This window comes from Zerene cesonia, chromosome 2 (assembly GCF_012273895.1).
Source record: "Zerene cesonia ecotype Mississippi chromosome 2, Zerene_cesonia_1.1, whole genome shotgun sequence".
Classification (NCBI taxonomy): domain Eukaryota; kingdom Metazoa; phylum Arthropoda; class Insecta; order Lepidoptera; family Pieridae; genus Zerene; species Zerene cesonia.
The window spans coordinates 131,094-156,110 of record NC_052103.1 but is presented as its reverse complement, the minus strand read 5'-3'; the positions used below and the strand labels follow the sequence as shown (position 1 = coordinate 156,110).

The 25,017-nt window shown below is 32.0% G+C and overlaps 1 protein-coding gene across 1 annotated transcript; it reads right to left on the bottom strand.

Annotated features, from left to right (window-relative positions):
* LOC119833965 (nose resistant to fluoxetine protein 6-like) lies at positions 1–17,761 on the bottom strand. The gene is made up of 12 exons (XM_038358225.1): positions 17,581–17,761; positions 13,979–14,115; positions 9,049–9,364; positions 5,853–5,964; positions 5,604–5,691; positions 5,262–5,437; positions 4,834–5,019; positions 2,473–2,652; positions 2,077–2,227; positions 1,638–1,815; positions 866–1,008; positions 1–365 (listed from the first exon to the last, which is right to left on the bottom strand). Exons 1-12 carry the CDS (start codon positions 17,636–17,638, stop codon positions 255–257), a joined length of 1,836 nt encoding a protein of 611 aa, XP_038214153.1. The 5' UTR covers positions 17,639–17,761; the 3' UTR covers positions 1–254.
* Between the last annotated feature and the right edge of the window lie 7,256 nt (positions 17,762–25,017).

Below are 25,017 nucleotides of genomic sequence, written 5' to 3'. Positions count from 1 at the left end.
TTTGTTTTCATCACTTTGTTTTCCACGAAATTCTTATTGTTTGTATTTAATTTGATAAAATGCACTCCCTTTCCGTAAGTAATGGTAGGTAGTGTTCAATCTAATATACCCCTTAACTTTTATAAATACTTTCTTTCATTAAACCTTCTAAATAACTTTAAAATATGTACACTAGAATTGACATTAACTTAAGCCTTATCCACGACTATATAATACTATAGTACTGAGTACTGAAATTTATTGTTAACAAGGTATTATACTCCAAGAACAGCTTGTAGGAATTTCTGCAGCGGTACTTCCACCAAAAGATGAATTGGGAAAGATACAAGGTACGTTGAGCTCATCGTTACATACCAATGACCGGCCTGAAACATTTTTTTTTATTTAAAAAGTACAGTAGATGTCGCCACTTGGCGTTTTAACTTTTTAATGAATGATTATTATATAATGTAGCTGTAGCACAATACATTTGTCACTAAGGAGCACAGATAACATAATACTATTCTAATACTGCCGAGTCATTTTCAATTTGGTCTTAAAAATATATTTTACATGTCTCGAGCACATCAAACCTTCAGTTTGATTGGTAAGTATAATAAATAATATCAATAGAATCTACTTCTTTCTATCTCTACACCGATGCTATACACTATCTGACTTCTAGTCAAAAAGTCAAGCGATAGCGTTTATGTACATTGTACATTCAAGAACTGATTCTAGTCTAGTCTATACGTAGATTTATAGTCGGTGTTCCTAGATTTATAATATAATTACGTTATCTAATACTAAATGAATCGTTAGCTATAAATTTCAAAATATAACTAGTATCTAAAATCGAATACAGTAGACGTAACAAGATACTCACAACATCAAAGAATGATATCCTGCTCAAATTACTTTGGATAGCAATCTGGAACATATTGAAGGTCCAGTGCGTCATGAGGACTGACAGCGACATGCGACCCAGGATTTGCCAACCACCCCAGGATAGAAAACGCCACCAGAAACCTGGAAGTACGTATTGCATTATTTACTTTCCCAGTTCCACGATCAGATCTACATCTTTGTTGGCTGCAATGGTACAATACGCATCAGCTGATCTCTCTGCCAATAAATGTGAAGATAATGGAAGGATATGGGACAACTTATGAGTTTTCTTGAAGCACGTCTGTAAGTGGACGGGGAATAGATTGTTATCAAACTTTTTCTTAAAGAAAATTAAAAATTACAGACTAATAATAAATGATCATTTAATAGATAGTTTAATTGTTATGAAAGTCATTAATAATAAAATGATAAAAGTACCTATTTAAAGTACCTATATAAAATTTTTATATTGTTGGCGCTTTTCCTATAGTACCTTACAAAAGTTAATACTGATTAAATATTCCATTCTACTAATATTATAAACGTGTGGGATCCGCGTGTGGGCAAATGTTTATTATGTAACTATAATATCAATTAGGAAAGATATTCATGGCATATGTCTAGCATACGGCCTACTTTACTGTAACACCACGCGAATTGAGCTATTAACTTCAAATATATATCTTATAAAAGCATTTTAGAATCGTCATAACCTATTTTTAACATATACCACTGGTTCGGAAAGCCGTCAAAAGTAAATAAACACTAACTGTCTATCCTATAGAACATTCCCAGTAGCATGGTGCACATCACAGCTCCAAACACGGGTCTGTCCAGCGCCGCATACAGCGCCGTCACGAAGCGCGGCTTGTCGCCTTGCAGGAAGTAGCCCGACAGGATCCAGGCCAGCATGCACGGGGTTGTGAAGCGGTATACGATGCGGAACCACTGGAATGGAGTCAGGTTTTGATACAGTGAAAACTTTGTGATTGTGATAGATCAAGTCTGTTTAGGATTTACTTTTAGCACGGATACTATACCTGATATTTTAGTACAATCGGTTGGTTGGATTTTCTAAGATATTTTGTAAGATATTTTGTTTTGTGGTAACTAAGTATAGAAAATCCCCAGCTATTTATACTGTATAATGTACGTTAGCTAATTACTATCTCCTTATTTTGACCATATACACATTTTATCTCCCCTCACCTTATACTCCGCTACTTTGACGTCATCAGCCTTCAGGTGGTAGTAAAGGAAGCCGAGCAGCACGCCCAAAAGAGAGCAGGGCAGGCTGCCCCAGGGTGCCGCATACAACCACTTAAATGAGCGCTCACCATCATATAGATTTCTGAGTAATCTACAAAGGGAATAAAGGCATTAAACATCAGGATATGGGATCTTGATGACCTTTTAATAACCAATGATCCATCAGCAGTTATTTGCAGTTAAGTTTATTATAATATGTTAAGAAGAAAAACCACAACAATTATAGCAGTCAATAGGACAAGGAGTGATTCTTTTTTAGGTTCTTGTTTTAGATTTTTTAGTTTCCGCGACTATTGCTGCAACCCGTGTATATGTTGCGAAAAGCTAAATACTCACTCGGGATAAGTCACGAATACGATAGCTTTCAAGTCGAAGTAATATGACGCGATGAAGTTGGCCACCACGGCGGTAATCACAAGGCCAGCGACCACCTTGACTGCCGTTTTCTTCCACCTCACCACCACCATAGTGATGATGACAGCCAGCACATATAGCTGCATGTCCACTGCTAAGAACCTGGATAATCAATTAGCTTGGTCATGATCGGCAATGGTTATCATTACTGATGATTATAAAATAGTTCATTTCATCGCATTTTAATCTTCAAATGCTGTATAAACTGAGGAAGGTGGGAGGTAGAATATAGAAATAAAGATATATCGTTTTCATATATAAACTTATACACGTAGACATTTATTTCTTTTTTTATTATTATATTTTCTTATATCTGGTGGATTAAATGTATTCTTTCATTTTTTTTCTTTCTAAAGCGAATTATTTTATTATTGTATTTGATTACTAGTCAAGGCAATCTCACTAATCTGTTAAGTGGTATGCAAATATTTATCTTAATGACATATTTTATGTATATTTCAATTGAATACATTTCTTATCCGTCTGACATTTTGTTTTTGTACATATTATTACTTATATTGCAATAATGACATATGATATTTATATTCGAATTTCCTTCATCACTTATATTTTAGCTAAAATAATGTTACGTTTAATTTTAAGTATTGTATTATAGAGTCGCTACTGTCTGATACAATACTTACTCTCTATGTATTTATATGCTATGCTCTCTTTGGAAAAACTTAACGCCATTTTGTTTTTATAAAGGAATAAAATGAAATAATATTCTATCCTCCCATTTTAATGTAATACATAAAAAAAGTGTAAGTCTATAACGTTTATTAATCGTTTTAAATTAATTTAATCGTTTTAAATTATTATATATATGTGAATAAAATATTCATCATTCCAATCATTAAAATGTTTCTTAGTTGTTGATTGTCAATTCTTATTGAATCTTAAAAGCGTTGCAACTTATACGCTTTTTAATTTATTAATCTCTAAACGGATATCATATGTACAACTACTCAAATAACGTAAACATAAAGTTTAACATTATCTCTATACAAATAGCAAGTCTGCTTAAAGATTATTTAAGAAAAAAGATCACACAAAGCTCCTATAACTATGTGATTTATGTATTGCTTTCTCTGTAGACCGATTAATGAGAAAGATATAGTAGTATTTCGTAGTTCAAGATTGTAGTTTGAGCTCAGTTTTTTTGTAAGATAAAGTTGTTAAAATGTTGATGTACGTTTATTTTTCACGACGAGTATTGAATACATGGGTTGCAATGCACGTAATTACAATAAATTTGATTGCAATTCAATACAACTCACATTAACAAATGGATTGATGAAAAAACAGAAGGAAATAAATGCAGTACCGCTCTTACTAAACTCGTAACAATAAATTGATTTGCACCTTTTTAATGTGAAGGTATTTATGATAATTTATTAAATATATACTGCTAGATTAGTTTATTTAAATTTTAAACATGTAGGTTGTCGTTCCAGCAATACATGCAAATTTTATTTAATAACCTTGTAAAAGAACGAGAACTTGAGGTAGCAATTTTACCCTTGACTTTCATTATATTCCAATTTGGTAGCAAACTTACATAAAGTCTAACTTAGAATTATATATTAATGCGGGAACCAATTTCTATGTATTTATTTGATTTAAATTTGAAAATATGTTAAAGTGAGCAAAATTTATATTAAAAATTTTGTTTTTCTGTGTAAAAATAATAAAAAAAACACATAAGAAGTTCAAAAATGTAGTTACAATTTCGTTGTCGGGTCGATTTTCCAAATTTTAAATTTGTTTATATGAACAAACTTAACATAATATTTGAATCAGGAAACTTTATTTCACATATTTGTATGCCTGAACTTTACAAAAACTGCTACATAAAATAATAAATACATTATTTTATCATACATAGGAATATCTACACGACATAAACACTGTTTTCAAATGTGAATTACTTGCAATTCCTTAAACGTATCAAGGGCAAAGTGTAGTTTAATATTTTATTTTGTTTTTTTTTTTAATTTAACGTAAGTATGAATAAAATAAACTTATTCCGATTGCAAGTTTTGCAACACAATACATAGCTGCGTAAAATATACATAAGGTTAACACATTCAACGAAATTATCTCCAAGTGTATTTGCTCCAATACCTAGCATGTTATATGATATTGACGGTTGTTTTTCGTAGCCAAGGTATTATGGGATTTAATGTTATGGATGTTTCAAAAGATTGATAATAAAGATACTGGTCACACGAGCGATGACACCGGTTACATCTAGTTGATAATAACAACAAGATTGATTACCAAGTCTGCAGCAAACACTGCGTGTCTGGTTTATAGAAGTTGTTGATATACAGCGCCTGCGACCACCACTTCTCACGGCAATGCAAGCACTGCCGCTCCATTATGGGTTTCCACAGCGCCCCGTCGGCCATGAAACGATTCCACGTCGCCGTAAAACCCACCATGAAGAGGTATATGGGTGTTATCCTGGAATTATGCGTTGGGACAGTTAAGCAGACAGATATTAATCAGAAAGTGAAACAAAGTATATTTCAGGCCAAACGATTGAAAGATTGATGGTCCTCATATTATCTTTAGTATAACTGCAGGAAATACCTTAAAGAACATTAATGGGGTTTGTAACAAAGGGAGAAGACATTAAGTATGCATGTTTCTATACAGCTTAAAAACATTTCGCTTTTATTAAACGTGCATATTCAATTTCCCACCTGGCAAGTCTGTGCAGAATAATGCCAAAGAACACTTTGACACCAAACTTTTTCTCCGGGTTGCTTTCCACATGCAGCAGAAAGTTATACGTGAAGAGGAAGCAGGATAGAATGATGAAGGTCTGCACTATGACAGACCCGTTGTGGAGGATGGTCGCCAGGGGGTGTTGACGGTTCTGTGGATATAAATAGTCTGTGGTCATTATCAAACAAGGAAATTTCTTTTGATAATATTTTTAAATTTAGTTGTTATTCTAGTCTAATATGCTAATGCAGCCTCGTATGTTTTAAAAACATAAATTGCCTCTAAAAAGCGACACATATTAATGTTTGAATACTTACAATTTCCAAGAAAAGTGGATTGTAGAGATATGCTGAATGATAAATGATGACTGAGTGAGCCATCATCACCAACATCAGGAATATTGCCCTGCAAATAATCCCGTTATACTTTTCTTAGCCGGTCATAGAATGAAGGCCAAAATATTGAAATTAATTATTATCTATGTTTTGTACGATAATCTTCTAAAAAATAAGAAATAATTTAAAAGATTTTCTTTTATATAAATAAACATAAACGCGAATACACACTTGGTGCCGTGGATTGGGTTGAGACGAGACATATTGGTGTCATCATTCTCAAATGTTTTGGCCAGCCGTTTGAAGTTAGCTAGAAGCGACCACGCCACCAGCAAACGGTTTGCTGAAAAAAAAAAATTGAAACATCACAACTATATAATAAAATGTAAATAAGATATTTAATAAAAGCATTGATCATTTCTTTTAAGTTATGGGACACGGGCCTTCTATGAGGGCTTATCCACCACGCTGGCCAAGTGCGGGTTGGCAGATGTCACATGGCGTCGAACTTTCCATTTTTCGACATGCCGGTTTCCTCACGATGTTTTCCTTCACCGTTTCAAGCAGTAGTGATGTGATAGATGTGCAAGTAAATTGTAAAATCAATTAATTTATTTCACGCTCGTGCGGTCTCGAACCTCCAAATTTACTTTTTATTCCGAGGTCCTAACAACCGAGCTACCATTGCTGTAGTGTGCTGAATGAAACAAAAATCCTCGAATTTAAAAACTTTTCATCAAATTTGTTAGGATATTTAAAAAAAATGACATTAATTGTAATTCTTTTTCATCCAAAAACTTTTATGGGATAAAATGATGTATTCAGATTGTTTGTTTAGATACAGGGTTATTTATGAATAGCTCGCAAAACTAAAGTCCGGTTTTCGGTTTAAAGATATTTATTTATCTCACAGAATCAAGAACATAAATGATATATTTACATATGTGAGTAATAGCAATTATTTGTGAATACAATTCGTATTAGTATTAGTATTATTCGTATTAGTAAGGTAGCTTTTCAGTCTAGTTTTGAATGCATTTACTGAAGCTCTAATGACTTACCGTCATACAGCTAAATTTTCATATAGTAATGAGTACGTATTTTCGTTAAATATAATAAAAAATAAAATGTACGTATAAATATCAACAATAAATAATTAGCGATAACTTTCAAAGCGTAAATCAGAAAACTTTAAAAACAGCCTAATTCAGTACTATTATGGCTAGCACTAAAAACTTGGTAACACATTTATTTAGTCCTTAAAATTGAAACGTACGCTTTTTAACATTTCCGATGTTAAAAATATAAAGTCAGTCAAGTAAAACTTCCAGTAAATAACCGGTTTATTGACCTAAACCTTGCTGTTCACACAATGCCTGGGATTTCCGTTGGCAATCTGTTTATCCACATTAAATTATAACGTATACTGTGTATTGTCTTTCGTTTGTAATTTTCTTTTGAGTCTTTCGGCTAGCTCAACCCGGCGGCTTCACCTGCGCCATACATTATGTATTTCTTATAAATGGACTATTTGACACAATTTTTTTCAATTCGAAGCAGTTTCTGGGATTGGTACGTTCGAAAAAACAAGCTTTACTTTATTGTTATAGAGAAAAGATTAAGTGTGGCAGTGGCACCTGAGAAGTATTTAACAGGTCTCTCTTCACCTTTTCTAATATTTCGATTACATATGCTGCTGCTACGGCGAATCTTTCAAGCTAGTTTTGTTTCACATAAAGTTGTGTTACAAAATTAATGCTTGTAATAAAAATAACTATAAAGTGCCTAGATAAGTGCCAGCTCTAATTACCGTTACGTACTTGCATCAATTCATTGACATGCCAAATTTAATATTTTCTTTAAATTGTCCTGGTGATTTTTCTTGAGAAATAAATTAGTCTTTTATTGTATTACATCGAAAGTTCTTTGCCCGCAGCTAGCCCGCCTGGTCAAAGGTGATTTCAAGTAAACGGTAGGCTATATCACTCTATGTAGCTATTAGCCTATAAACGAGCAATAAATCGTTTATCGACGTTTATAAACACACAAAATCATGCCATAAATAGCGCCGATGCTACGTAAAAGAAAAACATACAAACGAACAAAGAGAAAAAGGCAATAACGTTTTTAATAACATTAGTAATGATTAAATAAGGATAATGGATATGAAAACTGGTTATTCAATAACGAAGTTCATCGGAAATTTATAATTACATGGAGACTTTTCTTCAGGTTAAGAGTCGCTCAGGTCATACCTAACTTATATTTGTTTACAAATTGGTATTCGCTTAATTTATGAATTTTGTTACTAGCTTATTATTTTTATTCTGTTATAATATTTTCTTATTATCGAATATTACATCAAGGGCCTTTTTAAAATATGTATTATTTTATATCTCATCTAAAATATAATCTAATAATATAATATAAACTGTTCTGTACTGTTGTAGATGTACATCTAAAACTCCTAGGATTTGTTTATGTATAGATCATTGACGGATCTGAATGTACATAATTTGTAACATTTATTAGGTATAGAAGATATTTATAATTATTCATTCCACATAAAACCATATATACAAACAGAATACAAACAAAATAAATACGAAAAGTGGTTTAACGAAACGAAATGTAGTAAAAATATAAATATTCTATAGAGGTGGGTGTGATTATTGTAATGTCTATAGAGCTAGTTTATATACATAAAAATAAATTGAAACATCCTCATACTGCCTTGCAACCTTTAAATCATTTGACATCCTTGTATTTATGCACTCATCATTTTAGATGATATAATAAATTTTGTTGAACTTAATATTTAAATAATGACTTTTAAAGGCTCTTCATAAATATGTAACAACGACTGATCTTTAACCAAATAATTGATAAATTGCTATTCTTTTCGTGATAATTATTTCCATATTTTATTATTAAAGCACGATCATATTTGTAGCCTAATTTATATTTAAAATCTATTTATAAATGACACATGTACAATTTTTATGTTACTGTTTTTCTTATCCTAGCGAATGGTATTTATTACAAATATACTGCGAATATATAATATATGTAAATAGCGAATGGTATTTATGATAAATATACGTGAATATTATTGTATTTAAGACTTTTCAGCTTAAAATATAATAAAATCGGATCCGATGTTTTGCGCACATATGTAAAATAACTTTATATTGTTATAGCTATGCCCCGCGGTTTCACCCGCGTAAGTCCGTATCCCGTAGGAATATCGAGATAAAAAGTTGCCCACATGTTATTCCAGTTATCCAGCTACTCTCGTACCAAATTTCATTGCAATAAATAAATTTTCAGTAGTTTTTGCGTGAAAGAGCAACAAACACACACACATCCTTACCAACTTTCGCATTTATAATATTATAGTAGGACTAGTAGTATAACATATACTTACGTTTATTGCTCTGGTCTCTAAAAACATCGTACAACGTCCCAATCATGTTTCCAAGAAGGATAACCACGCACACCGCCAGGAATCCAAAGTCCACGCCATCTATAGGCACCAAAGACGGTGTGTCTTTCGTCTTGCAGTATTCGAACTTCGCCAACTTGGAGTTCAGGCCGTACTTGGCGCTGGTGAGGTTGCGGATGCACCGCTCGAACCGCTGCGTGGGAGCCAGCTGCTCCTCGATATGCGAGCAGCTTGACGTGATGCAGATCCCCCTGTGCATCAACGTGTGGTTGAAACGGTGCACTTGACTGGAGTACGCCTGGATGAGGAAGTGATGAAGTGAAGTGAAGTAAGTAAGGTTTGTTGGTTCATACATCGTCTATCATCATCACCTACAGTCAAGTTTAGAGCCGGTAACAGGTAACCATTAGGACTTGTGTACAATACATGGAGAAGCTTCAAAATTCATGGACGTAAAACGCTGTTTTCTTCTTGAATTAGATCTAGTGTTTATCAGCTTGTAATGTATATTAAAGTATTTGCATGACCTGTTCTGTTATAATAAGTTAATTAATGAATCAAACTTGAATCAAATTATGTAGTAATATATAAATAATTGCGGTACATAAATGTCAAATTGTACGTATAAAATATCAATAAAGTAATGAATTTTTAAATAATGAATCATTATTAAGAAAATTCTGAGGAACCCATGACGCCCAATTTCCTCAATATTTATTTCCTTATGATCTCCAAACCTGTTATTATTTTTTAAGATACGTTATTCTGTCAAATTAAACAATCTGGAAACCAATAGTTTAAGTTTTTGATTAATGTTACGCGTAGAGGGCATTCACCCGCCAGTGATGATGCCGATAAACTAAGGGGTAAAGGAACTGAGAAACATATATAAATTAACATAATAACAGTTTTTAACCTAATCTTTTATCAATTTAATTTATCAAATATATTGCTGATTATTTACAAATATCACAATAAGTTTGTACTGTTTGACTTCAAAACAGGGAGGTTTCTATATCGAACATATATATAAATATATTTTTGTGCGTATTCACCGCTTTCTCCGTCAAGTGTGACTTGACTTTAACTTAGATTCCTATGTCCCCTAGTTGGGGCAGAGGGCATCCACAGTGTTCCGCCAGCTACTTCTATCGTGAGCTTCCCTTATTTCGCTCCACGTTTTCCTGGCCTCCGCTATGATAGTCCGCCGCCAGGTCTGTTTAGGACGGCCACGTTTGCGCTTTCCTTGCGGGTTCCAATCCAAAGCTTGCCTTGCAACATGATCACTATCCCTTTTGAGAGTGTGGCTAATCCAATTCCATTTGCGGCGTTTATTTTGGTGGTCAATAGGAATCTCTCCCCAGCGTTCCCAAAGCTGGTCATTTGGTTTGATATGGCGAGTAGATGCCGAGGATTTCCGTCAAGTATAGATTTAAGAAACATTTTTAAGTTCAAAAGATTGTACACCCGACGTGGTCCGATATATATTTTTTTATTCAATCTCATTCAAATTTAAAATTCAAATTATTTTTTTTTTCAACAAACTGTCTTAAACTAGTTTGCGATTGGAACGCTCCTAGTGAGCAAAAAAAAAGAAAACTTGTGTGAGGAGATGATTTCATAGATGTAATTATTAAAACAATAATTAAATAGCGTAATAACATCCTTAAGTTAATTTGTTAATAGATTTTGACACCCCACCATTACAATACGAAAACAATTTAAAGATTGCAGCTGTTACGATGTATTCAATAAAAAGTCAATAACGACTTGGTATGCTCGTAAGATGATGGAAATAATTAAATATTTACTATTAATACACCAATGTATCTTAAAATAACCCTACAAATAGAAGACAACTCGTTTCTACAAGAGACATTTTAAGGTTATGTTAAATATTTGCTATGTATTGCACCATATATAATAACAAATGATTGGTTCAAAAAGTATATGGCTGGGTATTTTCCGATATATCCGTAACTCTTCGCAAGTAAATATTTTCCATTAACTTTTTTATAAATAACATGACATGCTGATTCATTAATTAAGTTTAATTATGAATAAATAATGTATGGTTTAATTTATCCTGATGGAGATTCAAATGAAGAAAAATAACTGAAAAAACCTAATATTTAACACACTAATACCATTTATTAAATTTTATTATCTTTGATATTAGTTTTCCATAATTGCTAGGTCCCTACTAATATTACATAATTATGCCCATAAGTCAGACATAAAAATACCTCTGTCTGACTGTCTCATCTTCGCTCTTAGTCACTAGACAGATTTGTATGAAACTTGCCACGAAGATAGTTCAAGACCTGGGAAAGGTTACAATAGCTTTTATCCTGAAATTTACATGGGAATGGGAACTATGCGGGTATTCGTTCAAGCGACGCCAGGGATGAAAACTATTTCCACCAATAGCATATAGATGTTAGAATATAGAATTATAACAGTGCATATTGAAAGTTTTTGTGGAATCGCGTTCAATCCGGCTTTAACTGAATACTTTCGATATGGAAATTCTATGGAAATACGTGCTTTCGACGCTAACAGGTTAGGGCTGGATACAGGCAGGACATACATAAACACACACAGACAGTAAATAAAGTTCCATTATTTTATTTGTTGCTCATTAATTATTAGAATATTTTATCAATTATATCTATATTATAAGTAAATGTTTACAAATATTTTTTATATAAACTGAGTGGATGATTGTCTCAACGTCTATCTTTATTTTTCCTTCGACTACAAGAAAGAAGGAGTTTGTCATTTTGACTGCATTTTTTAGAGTTTTTTCAGTTTTAGTTTTTTCAACTTTTGATTAAGTGAACCGTTTTTAATAAAGCTTTTTTTATATGATAGCTGCCTTTTGTGTGGTATCGTTTAAATTTGGTCTAGTTCTGACAATTTGAAGGCGCTTTGTTAAAATATATAATTTTGATAGTTTATTATTTAGTATATATATTTGTGATATTTAGTGACACTTTGGAAAAATACATTCATATTTTGGTCGACTAGATTTGTCCTTATTAGGTTTTATTGGAAAGCCCATAACAATATTTAAATTTATTTCAAAATTCAAGACCTCGAACGGCGACCGCGTTGAAGGATTTTTCTCAAATGTAGAGTGTGTTGCCGAATTGGCTGTGGCCGGGCGAAGGTTTACTGCCTAGTTTGGGCATCGTGTAGCGTTTAGCAACATTTTATGTAGGACCGGCGTTAGGATTAGATTTTAATAACATTAATCATTATGCTATGTTAGGTGAAATTATTGCGAAATGTTCGTTAGAACTAAATGATTTTAACTAATGCAATTGATATTTATAGCATACATATTATTTCAAACATATGTGTAATGAAAGATATTGGAAAATTTGTCCAGAATATTTTCATTATAATTATAATCGTACATCGTAGTATTCTAATATATAAAATTCTCGTGTCACAGTTTTCGTTGCCATACTCCTCCGAAACGGCTTGACTGATTTTGATGAAATTTTTTGTACTTATCCGGTATCTATGAGAATCGGCCAACATCTATTTTTCATACCCCTAAATGATAAGAGTAAGGCAGAACAGAGTTTGCCGGGTGCAGCTAGTATTATAAACGCGGAACTTTGTAAGTGGATGAATGGATGATGGAAACAGCAAATCGTATCTGTATGAAATTTTTAACAGAAGTAGATTAAAGTCTGGATTAGCACATAGGCTACTTTTTACCCGCGCGGACGACGCCGAGGGGTAAAGCTAATTTACAATATAAAACATGCATAACAAATGTATAAATATGCTGTGTAATGCTGCCTTATCGCTAAAGTGGTACATATATGAATAGAAAAAGGGCTGTATGATATTCAAGTATCGTCTGCATATATAAAGAAGAAAGAAAGAAAGAATGTTTATTTAACACAACCACATTTACATACAGTTAAATTAAAATTGAGAAGTGAACTTATGACTAATCGGTGTGGTGTTAAAAAGGGTAACTATTCAGCATGAGCTACGCGTCATGCGCAGCGCTGATTTTCAGTAGCCCCTTGTTGGAGTGCCAGTCAGAAGAAATAAACATACATGCATACATTATACAAAATACAAACACACTTATAGATATTTTAAAAGCAAATTGGTATTTATAAAGTAGAGAGAAGATAATTTAGAAGCTATCGCATTTAAGAATATGTTTACAATATACTGAAAACTACTACTACACGCCGTCCTGTTATTCCTGTTTCCCGAGAATTTAAGATAGCAAGGGGATTATAAGGATGATAATCAATAAGCTAGAAGGATGGCATTTTTAGAGAACGGGGTACAATATTTACTTAAGAGGCTCATTCCATTCTTGGGGAAAACTAGGGAATAACATAGATAAAAATTAAATACGTATTAACGATATCCATATTATAATTATTTTTAAATCAACAACGTTTGAACCAAGTGTAAATAAACTCGTAATAATTTAATTAAAACATAATGCTATTAAGTATTAATGCTAAACACACTATCGGTGTTTTAATTATTTCTCCGAATATAGTACTTTTTACGGCCCCCATTATAAGGTTTTATGTTTTTTAGTCGATTCCACGGCAATGGTACTTGTTATTGTATTGGGTTTATACGTACATTTTTAATATGTTTATATATATGTTACAATAGTACCAGTTATAAAAATCGACATTTTATATCACGAGAATGTTCTCCGCATTTAGATCTTGTATTGTAAAGACTTAAACGACTTAAAGTAAAATGATAACTTCGCCCACATAAAAATAACAATAGTTAAAATCGATCTATTAGGATAATCGGAAGACAAACAGACCAACATACTTTCTGGACTTCCTGCTCCTAAAACGTAAACTCACGTCTGTAAATAAAAAATGATCGAAATATGACGGCTTACTTTAATAATATTGGCAATTTCGTTCTGCTCCGAGCCGCTGAGGTGGAAGGAGCCAAGGCAGTAGGTGCCGCGCGTCGCCAGACACTGCTCGTAGTCGTCCTGGAGGTACAGGGGTGGCATCGCGTAGTACGTGTCATCTGGTGACAGAGTTAGCATTAATAATAGCCTCGATGTTTATAATAAGGAATTATGGCTGTGTAATAAATTATAATACAATAGAAGCACAACAGTGTTCGCACTCTGAAAAGGTTTTTAAATATCATAAGAGCTCATGTCTTAATATCTCAACAAATTCTAACGTAACCTAACATAAGTTCCAAGTTGAAAGCAATATTCTAGTTATTGGCGAACAAACAAAAAAGGCTAATAAGTTTATTATTAGAACAATTAATTTGGTGAAGCATATCGTATAATGTTTCTAAACGAAAATTACATTGATTACTGATTATGAGACCCACCATGCTTGCACTGTATTATTAGTATAATGATATTAGATGTCGATCAGACTAATTGGTTGATTTAATTATATTTGATGACATTTTTTGTGCTGATTTGATTTTGATTTGCATATCGGTCAGGCTGATGAGACAAGGAAAATTATATACATGTATTGCACCTACTATCATTTAACAACTTCTGTTGATGCAAAGAAAGAACTTATAACTGTTTTTTTTTAATATCGCTCTTTGCTGATAGAGTAGATAATTTTTTTCCTTTTACACTTATTTTAACAACTATTCTTCTATTGCATAATTCAGTTATATAGTTTTGAATATTTCCGATTAAATAAAAAAAGTGCATTACATACTTTGAAGAAAAAATCATTTATTGCATAAAACATGGTACACAAATATATTTAACGTAAATCATAAGGAACAATTATAACGTATTTACTATAAGGATACAGTCTACAAATTTTTCCTTATAAGTCAAGAGCATTGTCGTCAAAATCAGTTAAAAATATGTTTTACTTGAAGCTGGATGAACGTCACAATCTCATTGCATTTTCAAGAAATTTCATTTTCAAATTTCAAAGGGATTAGGAAAGGATTATATAGGAATGAAGGTATGAATTGGGCAGGGTGATAAAAAGGATACGGGCGTCAAGCTACCGCAAACATCACATCAAACACAGATACATTCGCATTCAATTATTTCACGCAAATGTGTCTGTGTGGGCGTGGTACTATCCCCGGTGTGACCTGGTCCAATCCGTGCCAAAGTGTGCTCGTCTCTCAAATCTCGCCCCAGGAGCGGCAACATTTAAAAGAAATTCCAGCAATATTGATCAATGGTATCTCAAAAAATGTTGACCATGAATACGATACGATATGAATTTTCCATTAGATATTAAACAGAAAACAACTGACAATCTATTTGTGATAATATTAGCTTCTGAAGTAAAAACAACCTTAACCCTTATGTCGCAACAACGCGCCATTTATTATATACTGTAGTAGATACTCAACGGTATTGTTTACATCAAAGATCAAAACAGAATATCAAAGAAAATTCTGGAGGATTCTGGAAATTCATAAAAAGCATTATAATATTACTACAAACTAATATATTATAATAAACTTTATGTCAATAGACAGTACCATAAAGTTTAAAAATTTGTGAGCTAGAGACGTTTTAGGTAATCTCTGGATGTACTGAACCGATCTGAAAAGTTTTAACTTTTATGAACAGAAGTCATAAGCTATATTTTATTTATGTTTATATATGTTTACATGCCGTCCTCTGTAAACAATGTGGAATATCTAAAAAACGAAGTAGTTTCAACCAGTTATTTCCGTGAGAAACACATTAAAGCAAACAAACTCTTCAGATTTTTAATACAAGTTCAGATTTAAATACGAGAGTGTAAAAGTCTTTGTTACGTACGAGATTCCATAGAATGATTGAATGGTACAATTTAAATTTCCGTTTCTTGGGAAACTGATCAGTAACAATGCTCGCTATACAACATATTATAATAATTATACATGTTATATGTAATTTAATTACATTACAAAAACAGGTACGTACGGATGTTTCACCATTAATTTACTGGTTCGGAAAAACGGGTTTCTAATGTGAGATGAGAATAGTTGATTTTTAAGATTTTTCGCCAAAACTGCTGTATATACATGTATGTTGATATTATTGAAATTTGGAATGGAGTTTGAAGATGGAATTAAGAAATGAAGTTAAAATAAAGTTGAAGGAAATTTAAATATTTTATAGAAACACCAGAAAAAGGATGTATAGTAGAAAATTTTGTGTTTTTCAAATATATTAATTCGAACTTTTTAATTTATTTTCGCAAATTGAAAATAATACCTAAATTTTAAAAGGTTTCTGTCCTTTGTACTTCAATATATGAAAAATAAAAAGAAATATGTTTTATGTGATCCATTTAAATACTACACTACTATTTAATACACAAAACATTTTGTCCGTTCAATCTTTAATCTCTTAATTTTTTTCTTCAATCATTAATTTGCTATGGTTTTTTTGAATCTCGTTTATTTAATTTAGACGGAAAAAGGAATTTTAATCAAATATATGAATAAAAGAAATCGACAAAATAAAATCGTCTTCTTCGTAAATCATTAAAAGAATCATTTTATTGACCAAATTGTAAAAGTATAATATTGTGTTTCAATTATAGCAATTTTATACCAAAAAATATATTCTATAAATTTTTGTAAAATTGTGATATTTTATTATTCTTTCAATAGAATATCTTAACTCTAAACAATTTGGCATTCGGTAAATTAAAAAAATGTGTTTTTTATAGTTTTTCTTCATATTCCATTGCTTTAAAAAGCAAATTTTTATTATTGCCTTAAAACGTAATAAATAACATTTTATTTCATTTGATGGCGTCACAACAGTTATCATTTTAATGTACATTTAAATACAACATGAAACAATTCGTCCTTTCAACCTTCAAGAGTTGTGTCGTTTTTTTCCAATCATTACATATATTTTGGTTTTTCGAAACTCACTTTGACAGGAAAATGGAATTTTAATACAATTAAAGCAATGACATTTAAAACTGTTAAATCAACAAAAAAATCATCCTCTTACAAAAAATGCATTTTTTTTTTTGACAATAACAGCTTACTGTATAAAGTGTAAAAGTACATTTAATTATTACTGTTAACATTTTGCTTTATCATTCATGAAAAATACGCGCTTTATTTTTATATAAAATTTTATAAATTTATATTTTATTATTCCTTCAATAACTCGAAACTCCATATGTAACAGAGGATTATTTTTCAAAAGATTTATATGCATTAGACGTTTTCATTGTGTCCATCTAATTCTACTGCTTTTTAATGTTATGTTAATTTTTTTTCTACTTATAAACAAAATTATCATAATTCTAATTTACTTAAATGGATAAAATATTCTCAGTCATTGAAATTAAAATTATATCTATAAAATATACCTAATAATTTCTTTAAAGAAAATTTTCTTGTCGAATTTCCTTTTAAACCACACTCAGTGCGCTACCGAAAAATTATCAGAACGTCCCGGCATAACCTTCTAAATATAATAAATTATTAAGTATCTATGCGTTTAAAAAACGAATTCAATAATCGTACCGTTAAATTCGACCGCTGTCGCCGTGGTGATCAAAAACAGAAGCCATTTGAAGCCCATCACCGTACACTTCACCACACTACACTATCGTGAAATGAGCCGCACCACACACAGATATCAACTCAACAATATTTGCTTCCGCACTTTTATTTAACGGGGCGTGCGGCAGAATCTCAATATTTTTATTAAAACCGACTCATTGATTGCCGGTCTTAGCGTGTATCATTCTGAGGGACCTTTGTCGGATGAAGAAGGGAAAGTGTGTTTGGATTCTCAAGGCAGACCAGCGGTGGCCACGCTTTGGGAGATCTCGCCTACTCGATGGGCGATTGTTGGTACCTCCGTTCGATTGTGTCCCCTCAATAAGGAAGAGCCCACATTTTTTAGCGCCGTAAATGTTTGGATAGCAACATATACTACCTTTACCAATTATATATCGTAATTGTTAACTCGCGCACAGCATACTCAGGCTTCCTTTACAGCGACTTGCAAGATTTGCAAAACTAATTAAAACAAAAATATAAAAAATCTTCCACTTAGAATGTGAATTTTTGAGCTCAATTGATTTTAATGATTCTACCATTATATAAAAAAGCTGTTGGATTACCAATAAACAAATAAATAAAAAATATAACATAATTTGTGTATAAAACTATAACTGGTTGATTAATTAACCGCTTTTGAAGAAATATTCTTTTCAAAATCTAAGCATAGATATTAGGTCACATTTGAAGTAGACCGAAAATACTTTGAGTCGACAACACGCTGAGAATCAACCCTGTGGATTCCTTGCTGGTTAAATAAAGTTCATATTTAGATATATTGTCACTTAAGCTCTAACATTTATAGTTTATTGTTTATTATTATTCAATACGACTAAGTGATACACAGTTTGTCACATTAATATATTAAATGCAAAGGTGACTGACTGACTGACTGATCGATCAACGCACCTAACCATGAGCTGAAATTTGGCATTCAGATAGCCACTACAATGTACGCATCCGCTTAAAAAAGATTTTGATAATTATCCCATTGGTATTAAAATATATATATTTATTATTTAATAGCTAATATCTTATATTTAAATGCCATTGATGCTCTTATTTTATACAGAATTAATATGAATATCGGAGTTTTCTTCAAATAAGAGTCAAGGACCTTTGGCCTCAAGGGATAATGACAATGTAGGTTATATTATGACATTTACATTAGTAGTTTATATATTAGTAGGTATATTAATACATTTAATAAGCATTATGAATATTACAGGTTTTTGTTCCATTTACGTAATTGTTTACATGTTTTCCTACATGAGGAGTTTGTTGTTTAGCAACTCGTATTTCAATTATTTATAAGTTAACATGTTTTTGCTAGTAGTTTGAAGAAATATTTTCCGAAGTGATGGAATTTTACTTTTTTATTTTTTAAACAAAAACTGTATTCTATTCTATTCTATTTTCTCACTAAAACAAACAATACAAAAGTGCAAATCGCTGTCACATTTGATTTGAAACATGATAAAGTATTTCATATACAGATCTAAATTGAGGGGATAGGCCAAACCGCCGCGTAACATGTGACATGCGTAAGCGCAGCGGGCATGTGATACCGCCGAGTTGAGGCAGTGTTTTTACTCAGAAATTGTAATACGTTGCGGCTTTCACAAGTAACTTCAAACCTTCAAAATGCACAATGAATAGTATACATATGTAGGTTATAGCTTAAACCATGAAACGGGATGGAGCTGCTGCTCGCGTTATTCGATTGAACGAAGGTCTGTCCATTTATCGTTTGTTTTTTTTTAATAGGCTTGTTTATATACAGTTAATGTAATCAAATGGTTCTCCTCGAACGAACTAATGTACATTATTGTGCCTACTTTATATTTTAAAATATGTTGAATGATTTTTGACTAAAATTATGCTTTATTTGCATTGTTAATCATCCATTTATTGTAGCACAAATCATCTTAAAATAATTTATGTATAAATTATATTATTTAAAACATTAATGTTTTAGTATAATATTATTTTTTCTAATTTTAATATATCATTAAATATAATACTAGTTGTATAAGTATAAATACATTATATATATATATAAGTGGTTCTTGTTATAATTTGTGTGTTTATTAATTTGGTGACAGAACTCCCTAGAAACTCAGCGACTTGAGCGATCTCCTTATCTAAAGATTTCTATGGTATTTTACTAGTTGTAAAAACATGTATGGTCCGCCATTTTGTGGCGGCGGCCATCTTTGACCGGTTTTCAGCAAACTAATTTCAGAATGAACTTCCTTTCAAACATAACAAATAAAAGCTACAAAAGTGTACACATGTTACACATGTTTTATAAATATTCGTATTTTTTTTATTTTCTTCTTTACATGCAATGAATATATATGTATATATACATACATATATGCCACTGTCCGGAGGTTGATATGACATCGACTAAAAATCAGTAGATAATATAAGCACCTACTTCAGATTCTAAGAACTCTATCACTAAGTGGGTGTCAATTTGTTATCTAACTTAATTTTATATTCCTTCTTCAATACGAAATTTCAGTTTTTTAATATTTCTATCTTGTTTTGTACACATAAAGCTATGATGTCACAGACACGACAAACGTATAAAACCTAGTCGTTTTACTTGTGTGTGAGATTAAAACAGATAACTCGCATTAAATAATATCTTAAATTTTATAATAATATCTTAAGTTTTAGTTAAAAATGCTTTGGATACCAAAGGAGTATCTTTGTTGTGTTTTTTTTGTTATTCCGAAACCACGTGGGATTTTCAGCCCATTGGCGGGCAGCCGAGCTGACGGTTCACCTGATGGTAAGCGATCACCACTACCCATGCACATTTGCAGAGGTAGAACCGCTGTAAATGCGTTTCCCGCTTTTTAGGGCCTAAAGGATAAGGGGAGGGTTGACAACGGGAATGAAGGAATGGAGAGGAGAGTAAAAAAAACAGTCCTCCGGCTTGATGTTACCTCTCTTCTCAAGAAACTCGGTCTTTTTGGAGAAATTAATTATATTGCATTTGTTTCGAATTGCGTATTACTTATTAAAAAAAAACAGCCTACGAGGTAAGGCATTTACGTCACATATAGCGAGGGTTGCTATTGCTCAAATAACTTAGCAATATAAATAAATAACTCGACCTCGTTTTGAAATCGGTTCACTGGATCCAGAGATTAAAAACAAATAACTTAAAACAAACTCACAAAATAACAAACTATCTATATAATTGTAAACAAACTAAAAGTTCCGTGAACCGAATTTGCTGTTTTTAAAATGCGCATTTTAATTAGCGTAGACCTAATAGAATTTATTATATTTTTATTTTGTTTTAATTAATTATTCAAGGGCATTAATATAATAATTAAAGTAGCGTTCAGCATTATGTTATTTAATTTAATGAGTATGGCGGTTGTTGGACGCGTGGCAATATCCTTAGAGATGCAAAAAATAAGACCATTTTAAGATATACAATAATAGCAAAAAAATATTTAAAGACGATTGTGATATTTTAAATGTACCGACATGTGAAAACGTGATTATGCTTTGTTTAATGTTTAGATTATTTATTTTTTACTTGACTGTGTGTAGAAATCGGTACTTACAGAGTATATTTTTTTATATTAGCATTATAGAATTATGTTATCTGTGGTATTTTATATTTTTGTTAAATATTTTATAATATAAAACTGAAGTGTTTGTTTCTTTGTTCGGAAAGGCTAGATTCAAGAACTTCTGAAGCGATTTAAAAAATTCTTTATTTATTCTTATTTGATTCATTTCAATGCTTATGGCTATATATTATACACTATTTTTTTCTAAAATTAGAAAAGAGTAATTTTAAGTCTTAGAAAAAAGTAATTTTTAGTTAATTGTCACTAGCGAAGAAAGACATCAGAGACAGTCCCGAGGTTATTCCCGAAATTTTAGGGAGATTTCCGGGATGAAACTATTCTATGTCCTTTTTCAGGTCTCAAACTATCACTGTATCAAATTTCATCCAAATCTGTTCTAACACGACTTTCTTTTATGTCTACATACAGATTAGAACATAAAATATGAACAAGTCTGCAAAATTCACCTAGTTTCAATTCGTTCCCATTGTTTCTAGCCTTGAAATATTAAATTTGAGATCGTGAAATATTAATAAAAATACCTATAACAGACAGTGTCCGGCATTATAATGAAATTTGAGTATATTTTATTGCGGAAAAGAAGAAACAAGCTGGTATATAATAAGTCGATATTCAAAATATCTCTAAGTATTTAAATAAACTAGTTTCCCTCCCCCAGCTTTGTCGGTGTTGGCAAGGGACAATATAGCCCCGGAAATTCCCCCGCATAGTGCCCATTCTCATATAATGTCCGGGACCAAACAATTCTATTTCTTTTTTCATGTATCTATCTCTGTACCAAATTTCATCCAAATCAGCCCTCTAGTTCCTGAGATTGTGTTGAAGCGAACCAACAAACTCTTCATATTTAAAAATTAGTAAAGATATATAAACATATAAGATATACCTATAATTAAATTACCTACAGATGTCCATTTAATACATATGTTATTTTTAAGTTTTTTAATAAAAAATTCATGTTTATTGAATATATTACTTAAAAGTTAAGTAATATATATATACATAAATATATCTTTTTCTTTACGCGGCTGGCCTGTCCTACCGAATGTCCTTGATATCCCTACATACACACAATACGAATGGGCACACACAAACACAACGCGAGCGCACGTGATGGCACTCGCGCGTATATAATGATTAATAAAAAACCAATATAATAATATTAGCGTCGTCATTAGCGACACATTATCTGAATCGAGGCCGATATCTTTTTCCTTCCCCTTCCCAGTCCTTTCCTTTATTCCTCTCGCCAATCCTTTCTTAATCCCTTCCCAATTTAAAGTCGGCAATCCATTTGTAGAGGCGTAAGGTCTGTAATCGACTTTACGCCACTACAAATGTTCATGGGCGGTGGTAGCGCCATCCATTGCCGACTGTGACATAAAAAAAATCGACATTGAAATTTCGGACATATTCCATTAGTGCCTTACACAGAAGGCGTTAAATAATAGCATGCTGTGTGAGGCACTTCCTCTGCGAATGTTAATGGGCGGTGGTGATCGCTTACCATCACGCGAACCACCAGCTTAGCTGCCCGCTTGTGGCATAAATTCAAATTTGTTCTGAAAATCAACTACTTAAAGCTGCAGTCGCAAGGATATTATTATAATAAATAATCTATTTATTCTTTACTTTACTTATAATTTATTTCATATACTGTTATGTTATTCCTATTTGTAATTTTAATTTAGCATTGACCTCTATTTTCCTTGTTAAATATTTATTAGTACTTATTCACGTATGTATATATGTATGTTGATAATTTTGGCTGACACTCCAACTAGTCAGGGGCTACTGAATATCAGCGCATTACGCGTAGCACAAGCTGAGTAGTTTCCCTTTTTAGCACCACGCTGATAAGTTAAAAGTGAATTTTTTAAATTTCATTTTTTATGTTTATTATATTATATACCGATTTGATTTGATTTGATTATTACGAGAAATTGGAGAAATTTTGGAAAGTAAGTATAGAAAACAAATTATCTCGAGGCGGGATTCGAACCCGCGTCTTTTGCCAAACCGTAGCAACGCCTAGACTCTCAGCAACAGTGATCCCGCCTCGAGATAATTTTTTTCTATTCTTTCAGAATTTCTAATTTATAAAGCATTTCAATAGTAAAGAAATAAAAATTAGATTTAAAAATTTGTTTTCATTTTTCTTAAAAAAAATGTGTGTATTAAAATAATGAATGTTAAAAAAAAACTCTTTCTTCATTTCTTCTTTCGATTGGAACAAAGGAAAATTAAAAACCAATACCACGGCACGTCACTGTCAGATTTACATCAGAATAGCTTATTAATGGTAATAAATATTTCTTCCTCACTAAATAATTCAAAATCATTCACATTCAAGAACTGTATCACACTGTGAGTTTCCTTGAAGCTAATCTCAATATTAAATCACTTTAATAAAATTTTGCGTTAATTTTAACGAGTTTTCGAATCCGGTTTGTTTTCAATACGTCACTTATATATTTATACGTTAATTATTTTGTTAGTTCAATGTACACATCGTAATTAATGACTGTTTAAGAGGCTCAAACGTTTAGTTTTTCGCTATATTTGTTTATTTGGCGGGCCATTTCCTGACAATGCTGTAACGAGTTCGACTAGTTATACTGGGTAGCACAACAAACACTAACTCGTCCCGTAACTTTATAGTATAAAAATAAACTATATAATATAATAAAATCTTCCAATATCCATCTCCTGGTTGTAAGCTACCTTTTGCACAAATTTTCAGCCAAATTGGTTTATTCGTTATCCTTAACGTAACTATGTGTTAGTTACGTTAAGGATAACGAATTAATTAATTAAGGACTTTCCTTTGTATATATAGATATATAATATCCTTACTAATGCAACATAGCATTATAAATAAAGTATTTGTTTGTCTTCTTTGGTATATATTTTTTCTGGACATAGGTTATGCTACGTTTCATATGGATAAAAAAAAGATCAAGAAACTGATTGAAATGAATTTAATGAAGGAAATGGGGTATCATTCAAGCTCCTTGAAACGCTTTCAGCGTTCAGAAACTATATGTACATTTAATTTTTAGTTTTATAGCATTGAAATGCTTTATGAATGAGAAATTTTGAAAGAATAAAAAAATTTGATCACGAGGGGGGATTCGAACCCGCGTTTTTGTCAAACCGTATCAACGCCTAGCCTATATATATATAGGTACTAGCAAACCCGGCGAACTCCGTTTCGCCACCAGATGGCTGTATGTGAAAAATGATTTTCACACATTTCTGTTGAAATTTTTCCTGAATGTTCTTTGCTATAAACCTCACGGAGCTCGAGACCTTTCCAACGAATGCAAAACCGTGGAAATCGGTTCGTGCGTTCTGGAGTTATAGCGTCAGGAAGGAAAACCCGACTTATTTTTAACACGCTTTTATTAGCTTCACTTGTATGTTTGTATGTATGTATGTAACTCACACCCGTTTTTCTCCCACTTCCCGCGAACCGATTTCATTCAAACTTTGTACACTTATTAAGAACTGGTGCCAATAGAGTAATATAGTAAGTTTATCCCATTATCCTGATCAGGAGCGCCAGGATTTAACAATTTCCTTACGTATCCTCTACGTAAGGGCTAACAGCTTATGACTGTTATAACATTCTGTTACTGTTGCCAGTCTTAGTTGACGTACAACGACAGGCTCCGTGGACGTAGGTTCAAAACTCGTCTGTGACGGAAAAAAAAAATTATTTTTTTTCTATTTTATGTTTCTTACATAAACCGGATGGTATTTTTTCTAG